The 7,010-nt window shown below is 55.6% G+C and overlaps 1 protein-coding gene across 1 annotated transcript; it reads right to left on the bottom strand.

Moving 5' to 3' along the window:
* Nucleotides 1-225: 225 nt before the first annotated feature.
* LOC141968050 (uncharacterized) lies at nucleotides 226-4,233 on the bottom strand. Its single transcript, XM_074922384.1, has 4 exons — nucleotides 4,187-4,233; nucleotides 1,840-2,203; nucleotides 821-925; nucleotides 226-450 (listed from the first exon to the last, which is right to left on the bottom strand). The coding sequence occupies exons 2-4, from the start codon at nucleotides 2,167-2,169 to the stop codon at nucleotides 226-228; spliced, it is 660 nt and encodes a 219-aa protein (XP_074778485.1). The 5' UTR covers nucleotides 2,170-2,203; nucleotides 4,187-4,233.
* Between the last annotated feature and the right edge of the window lie 2,777 nt (nucleotides 4,234-7,010).

The following is a 7,010-nucleotide window of genomic DNA, read 5'->3' as shown; positions in this document are numbered from 1 at the left end:
TCCTGCTCAGTCCTGCTCCCACAGCTGGGATGCACCAGCACTCACCACCGACAGACCTCGACCTTCTCCTTCTCCTCCTCCTCCTTCTCCTACTCCTCCTGCTTTGCTGCCCACCAGGCAATCCTCCAGCACCTCCCAGCGCACCATGTTGCTCACCTCCTCCGGGGCCGGGTAGAGGCTCAGCCTTTCCTTCAGATTTTGCTGGGGAAAAAAGGGATCGGAGGGTCAACCCTGGCCACGTAGCCAGGTGGGGTGGGACCCACAGGAGCACTGACCCCCCCCGGGCCCATGACTTGACACGGAGGGACTGCGTGCACTGGTGCCTCGGGGATGCAGCTGCCTCCATCCTGGAGCAGGATCCGGGTGTGCGTGGGGCCGTACCACGTCACTGTCCAACGCTGTCTGGTCACGGAGGGCCGGCAGCTGGCCGGCAGCATCCTGGAGATTCCCCTGGAGTGGGACAAGGAGAGGGATGGCAGCCCGGACACAGGAGCGGGATTTAAAAGGAGCATCCAGGAATCAACTTGGGCACAGGACAGAGGGATGCCAGGCAGGGCTGTGGCTGTGTTGCATCAGTAGATCTTTATCTCCACTCCTTCTCAGCACCCATGTTTCTTTTTTTACAGCTGTTCAAAAATGTCTTAGCTTCTCTTTGGTTGGTGCATGCAGTCACCTCTTCAGCCTTGGGACACCCTTCTTGCTCTTCCCTCCTGGCACCCTTGACACCCAAGGGCCGCGGGGCAGGGGCAGCAGGGTGACACAGGGGCAGGGAGGGGGGTGAGGGCCCAGCTGCCTCCCGGGGACAGTGGCAGCAGCTCACCATGCCAAGCGTCTCCTGGATCGTCCGGATGTCCTCTTCCGTGCGGGACTGCGCCGCCTTCATCCTGCCGATCTCCTCGAGGAGATCCTGGGAAAGAGCTACGGCCTGAGAGAGGGGGGTGGCAGGGGTGAGTCCTGGGGGCACTGCGGGCAGCACTTACCATTCATCACGCCTTCAGCAGCTCCCCAGAGACCCCCCCACCCCTGCCCAAGGGGCGTCCACTGTACAGCCCGATTCAGCAGGGACAGATCCATCCCCGCCTGTCCACGTCGGCCGATTCAAAGGGCAAAGAGCTGCTGCCACCCTGTCAACCGCAGCCTGGCCTGGGAGGGCACCGGCAATCGCCGCTAACAAAGCGAGGAGTGATCAAGCAGGGGCCTGCCCCGGGGAGGGTGAGCTCACCCGGCCGGGAAACTCTCCCTGCTGCCTTCTTCCTACGTGTCCCAGCCTCAGCAGGATCCAGCCCTGCAGTGCTGAAGGTGGCCATTTCCTTGAACCTGAGCTTATTTCTTCCCACTGGGGATGTGCGGCTGCAAGTGGCTCAGCACTGTGCAGGATGAGGCCCCTCTCCATCCCCACCAGTGCTGGGTTTAGTGCTTGGGCGAGCCAAGGGGATTTAGGGTGGGAGATGAGGCCCAGGAGATGCTGATGGAGCCTCTCAGCTGCCTGAGGAGCAGAGGCGGTACCCAGCTGTGGGTCAGGAGTAGGGAAGGAAGGGATGGATAGTGGTGGGGCAGGACCTCCACAGGTGCTGAGCTTCTGACTGGTGGAGCTGAGGGCACCGGGTGCTGTATTGGACCAACAACTTGATGGAAACTTGGGGAGAACCCAGAGCAACTGGAGCAGCATTTCAGCCCCAGCACTTTCTCCCCAAAACTCCATCCCTTTCCCACAGTGAAGCTCCACACACCACCTCGAGCTTAGGCTTAAACCAGACCTAAGGGCAGACAATGGTGGTGCAGACCCCAGAGGAGGGGGTGTCTCATGGGGGCACCCAGGAAACTGGGAGTAGCCTCTACCTTGGAGATGCTGCTCTTGTTCTCTTCAATCTTTGTTTTCATCTGTCCCATGTCGGCAGCCGTGGAGGCATCACATGGGGTGCTCACGGTCCCCTGCAGCGGGTCCCTCGAGGGGGTCAGCAGCTCTGTGCCTGGGCCTCTGCCCTGTGCCCCTTCTGCTCTGAGGGGTGCCTCGGGGGGCTGATCGCACCCCAGGGCAGGCAGGTCCTCCAGGCCCAGGTGCCCCAGCACAGCCTGCAGCAGGCTGTACAGCGCCGTGAAGTTGACGGCCCCGACCTCGGGCGTCCCGATGGCGACGTCCAGCAGCTGGGACAGGCTGAGCGGGGCCATGGCTGCTGCCCTGCCCAAAAACACGAAGCCTCACCTAGGGGGGACACACAGCACTCCTTTTGCCTGGAGGGGACCTGGGCAGGTGGGAGGGATGGGCAGCCGGCAGCCGCCCGCCTCCTCCTCACCACAGAAAGTGGCCGAAGCAGCGGGTGACCCGGTGACCCCCCGAGGGCAGGGCTGTCTGGGGGAGAGGGGGGGTGTCTCCTTCCTCGGCCACCCCCAGCCCCATACCCGGCTCTGCCTCACCCCCAGCGCCCCGAACCGCCCGGGCCCCCCGCCCCGCCAACCTCTGCGCCCCGCCAACCTCTGCCCCCCGCCAACCTCTGCCCCCCGCCAACCTCTGCCCCCCGCCAACCTCTGCGCTCTGCCGCCAAGCTGCGCTCCCCTAGCCCCTACCCTCACCCTGAGCCCGCCCCTCCCCTCTTCTTATTGGCCAGCAGCCGCCGCTGCCCACCGCCCATTGGCCGAGCCCGCTGCCCACGTGCCCGTGTTTCCATGGCAGGACACAGCAGCGCCTCCCGTTGCTAGGCGACGCGGCGGCCCCGGCGGCGGGCAGGGCCCAGGCTCCCCGCTGCCTTCTCCGCGGCAATAACCCAAAATGCAAACGATGACGGCTAATTTTGACGCAGCTCCCTGCAGCCCGTGGCTGCGCCATGCACAGAGACCGTCCTGCCCGTCCGGCACCCTGCTCCCCCCGGAAAATCTCCCAGACAAGCCCAGTCCCGGCAAGGAAGCACCTCCGTTTATTTATTGGTTATCAAAAGCATGACAGATTTCACCCTCTCCCTCAGACGCGGGAATGGTGGAAGGCTGCTGCTGATTGCATCGACACCGCCCCTTGCAGCAAAGTAAAGGGCCGTGTAAGCGGGAAAAAAGAAACGCAGCTAAACACAGGCACCCAGACAGCCCCAGCAAGTGTTCAAACACTGGGAAAAATCTTCGAGCCTGAGGGATCCATCGAAGGACTTACAAAAATAATCAACAAGAATTTCTTTTCCCTTAGAAACCTCCGGCTCAGACCATCACAGGGTCAGAGCACCCCCTTGGCTGAGGCACTCAAAGACCATTTCCAAGAAAGGATGAGGGTGGGCAGGCAGGAAGCGGAACAGACACCTCGTGTTTTTAAATGACACCCGATACCTGTTTTCAGACATTAAAATCAAAGCATCTAGATCTGCTCTGTATTCTTCTTTTTTCAGACTGGGAGGACTAAATTCCAAGAGGGAGTAGAAAGATTAACAGATGGGAACAAGATGCACAGAGGCAAGAAGCAAACCCTCCTCTGAGTGCCCCTCTTACCTCCAAGTCAGCGTCAGACCTGCAGGCTCAGGAGTGCGAAAGCTACACCCAGGGGCTGCTCAAGCTGTCTAGACAGCACTCGGGACTGGCAGGAAAAGATGTAAGACCCCCTAAAAGAGCACAGGCTCCATCAGCACAGCGGCGCAGCAACAGCAAGGGGAGGATCTTGGGGCTGGAGAGAAAATGCTGGTTTGATGCTGATGGGACAGCAACCTAGGTCTGGGCTGGTCAGGTCGGGCAGATGCTGTGTCCCCAACCCATATCCCGCTGCCACCCTTATGGGCCCAGGGAATACAGGGTACCAGTTTTCCTAAAGCAGTTAAGGATTTTGAGATGTGAACATCTCCTGGCTTCAGTTTAGCCAACTGCTTTTTTGGCTTCTAGTCAGGGTAAGGTTTGAAGCAAAGCCTGAGAATAATTCAGGTTGTGGTCCCATGTAGGGGGAGGCGCTCGGAAGATCTCGCAATGTACGGGAAAAACAGAGGCACATGAAAAGATCTCGTGATGCATGGAAAGAACAGGGAACTTAAGATCTCGCGATGTACAGAAAGGGGTATATAAAGCAATTGCGCAGTTAATAAATCGAACAGATAGCATCCACCATAGTGGCGTTTGTGCTCTCTTTTCCCGCGGTGGTTAACCTCCTGCAAGGGTTTGCTGTGATCTGAGCGCCGCACCCCTGTGGCTAAGCAGATGGAAAAACCAGCTAATACCTTACCACAACAAGTGGCGACCCCGGTGTACGGACGGTGGCTGTCGGCGGTACACGGCAGGAGGCAAAGGAGCTTCACGCAGGACGGGAGACTCCAAGGCGTGCCATGCAGGCCACAATAAAGGTAATAAAAATATGGACCAGAAAATAAAAGACTTCTGTGGAGTCGAGCGCTTTAATGAGATGCTACAAAGATTATTAAAGCTCGGTATTCTGCCTGAGCCGATGGATTGTATGAAGCTTGAGCTGTGGCCCCTGATTAGAGGTGATTTAAAAGAGCAAGCAAGAAAGAGAAATCCGCAGCACTTGATGACTTGGGATAAAGTAAATGCATTGATGAAAATTGCCCAAGCCGAACAGCACGCATCTAAGGATGCACGTAGAGGGTTGCAAGGTTTCTCAGAGAAAATGACTCAGACAAAGAACCTTGCAGATATTTCCTCTAAGGAGGAAGCTATCAAGCTAGGGGCGGCGTGGCCTACAGAAGGCAAACCCCCTGAAGAGAACAAAGGGAGCCGAAGTGGCACTAAGCCCTTCCAGTTCGCCCGCACACCCCCCCCCCCCTCCCCGTATGCCCTCGGGGAACATCACAAAAAACAGAAGCCGCAATACAACTGGCTGACTTAGAGGATGAGGAGTGGAGAAAACAAATGCAAGAATGTAAACAAGAAATGCAGGCACTTCAAAAACAGCAGGAGAGCAAAAAAGGGGCGGCTCCGGCCGGATCCCCTGCTCGATTGGCTTGCGGGGGCACCCCCTCCTCCGGAGGAAGTGAAACCTTGGATTGTAGCGGAGCCTCCTGACCCCTCCGATATAAAACAATCAGGCAGTCAGTTTGCTCATTGCCGAGATCAAAAAACTCAGGCGGAGTCAGATGACGAATCAGCCGACAGCGGTCCGACATCCAATGACAGGGGAAAGGGAGGGGCGCTGCCGGAAGGGGAGGAGGAGAACCCGGGGGAGGAAGTGACGAAATGGCTAGCGGCACTGACGGCAGCGGTGCGCACACCGGCAGCCTCCACCCAAGAAAACAGACGTCTGATCCTGGGCGGGGCTGCTTCCTCTTGTTTACAAAAACCCCCTACTGATCGGCAGCTCGTAGCGAAAGACTGTGTAATGTCAGGAGTGAAGCTTCAACCTACAACCGTAGATGCTTACCCAGTTAGGTTACTCCCAGGAGGACAGCAAGAATGGCATCCCCTTGGTGCCAAAACAGTACAAACATTGTTTAAAGCAGTGAACGAACATGGGCTGAGACATCCGGGAACGACCTTATTATCAGATACTATCTTAGCTCTACCACTAACCCCAGCTGATCTAGGACAGTTAGCAAAAGCAAGATTAAAACCAGCTATGTTTTTGTTTTGGAAGGAAGCATGGGGCAATCGTATTAATAACCGTGTACAAGCAGCCGTAGATCTACAACACCCCTCACGTGGAGACTGCTTTCGACCGCCTTACAGGACGGGGAGCATTTTCAACAACCCCTGCTCAATTACAGCTCAGACCCAGGGAATTTACCGCCACTACCGAAGCTCCTAAAAAAGCTTTCATGGATATAGCTAAGTTAGAAAAGGCAGAACCCCCGTGGACCTCTATTAGGCAAGAACAAAATGAACCGTTCTTGAAATGTGTTAATAAGCTCCACGCTGCGGTCACAGAATCAGACTTACCTGATGGTGCTAAGGAAGCTGTAATAATAGAATGTATGCGACAGCAATCTAATCTAATGATCAAGGATATTGTAAAGGATATTCCTTTGAATACACCTATAGCCACCCTCTTATGACAAGTGGTGCAAAAGGAGGCAATGATCCATGCCCCAGGTGACATCCATCTTGCAGAAAAACCTATATCATATAGGAAAAACAACCTCTCTGGTGTTCGTAGAAGATCTCATCGGATGAAGCGACAAGAACCACGTTCCTTGCTAACTGCACCTTGCTGGGTATGTGGCAAAACAGGTCATTGGGCACGTGATTGTTGGTATAAGTATCAGGGAAACGAAAGGGGAGGAGCCAGGAATGGGGGCCGGGCTCCTCCAATGCCCCGCAAGCAACCCCCAGAAATCAGAGACAACTTCTCCTATACTCCCCGAGTGACAGTCAAGTATGCCCACAATTTTCCACAAGATGTCCCTCAGGGACAGGAACCGTGGCTCTCGTTTTAGATTGTAGCGATAAGCCCACGGTCACCGTGTGGATGAGCCAGCTTCGCCCAGGAAGAACAGAAGAAATAGTGCTGCAGGCCATGACTGATTCAGGAGCTGATACAGCAGTAGTGGGCAAACAATGGTGGCCAGGACCCTGGCAGACTACATTTGGGGGATTTGTGGCAGGTGTCAGAGGAGAAAACCAGTGTACAAAGCAATCACCGACACAACATTTAAAATCCAAGAGCAGAAGAAAGGGGCCTTGATTGCAATACTCAAGCCTATAGTATTAGCAAATTTCCAGGGAGTTTTGTTGGGCCTTGACTGCATGCAACAAATGAAAACTGGCATTACAAATTTAGATTAGAGGCCACTGCCGAACACATACCAGCCCTAAAACTTACATGGTTAACTTCTTCACCGCTGTGGGTCGAGCAGTGGTCGCTTAATTCAGTAAAACTAAGTGCACTTCAACAATTAGTAGAAAGAGATGTACAGGTGGGTCATTTGGAACCCTCTACAAGCCCTTGGAATACTCCTGTGTTCGTTATCCAAAGAAAGATAAGACTAAGTGGCGCTTACTCCATGACCTCAGGGCTGTAAATCAACAGATGCAGGCAATGGGCGCCCTGCAACCTGGATTGCCCTGGGGTTCCGCCATACCAAAAGATTGGTCCA

The sequence above is a fragment of the Athene noctua genome, chromosome 18 (assembly GCF_965140245.1).
Source record: "Athene noctua chromosome 18, bAthNoc1.hap1.1, whole genome shotgun sequence".
Taxonomy (NCBI): Eukaryota; Metazoa; Chordata; class Aves; order Strigiformes; family Strigidae; genus Athene; species Athene noctua.
The sequence above is the reverse complement of the archived record's forward strand: the minus strand, read 5'-3'. Positions and strand labels throughout refer to the sequence as shown.

What these genes read in the sequence shown, in the direction of transcription:
- LOC141968050 (XM_074922384.1), bottom strand. Translation starts at nt 2,169, where the DNA reads ATGGCCCCGCTCAGCCTGTCCCAGCTGCTGGACGTCGCCATCGGGACG. An exon ending in ACAAGAGCAGCATCTCCAAG is followed by an intron (nt 926 to 1,839) that starts GTAGAGGCTACT and finishes CCCCTCTCTCAG; the next exon opens with GCCGTAGCTCTTTCCCAGGA. An exon ending in TCCAGGAGACGCTTGGCATG is followed by an intron (nt 451 to 820) that starts GTGAGCTGCTGC and finishes GTCCCACTCCAG; the next exon opens with GGGAATCTCCAGGATGCTGC.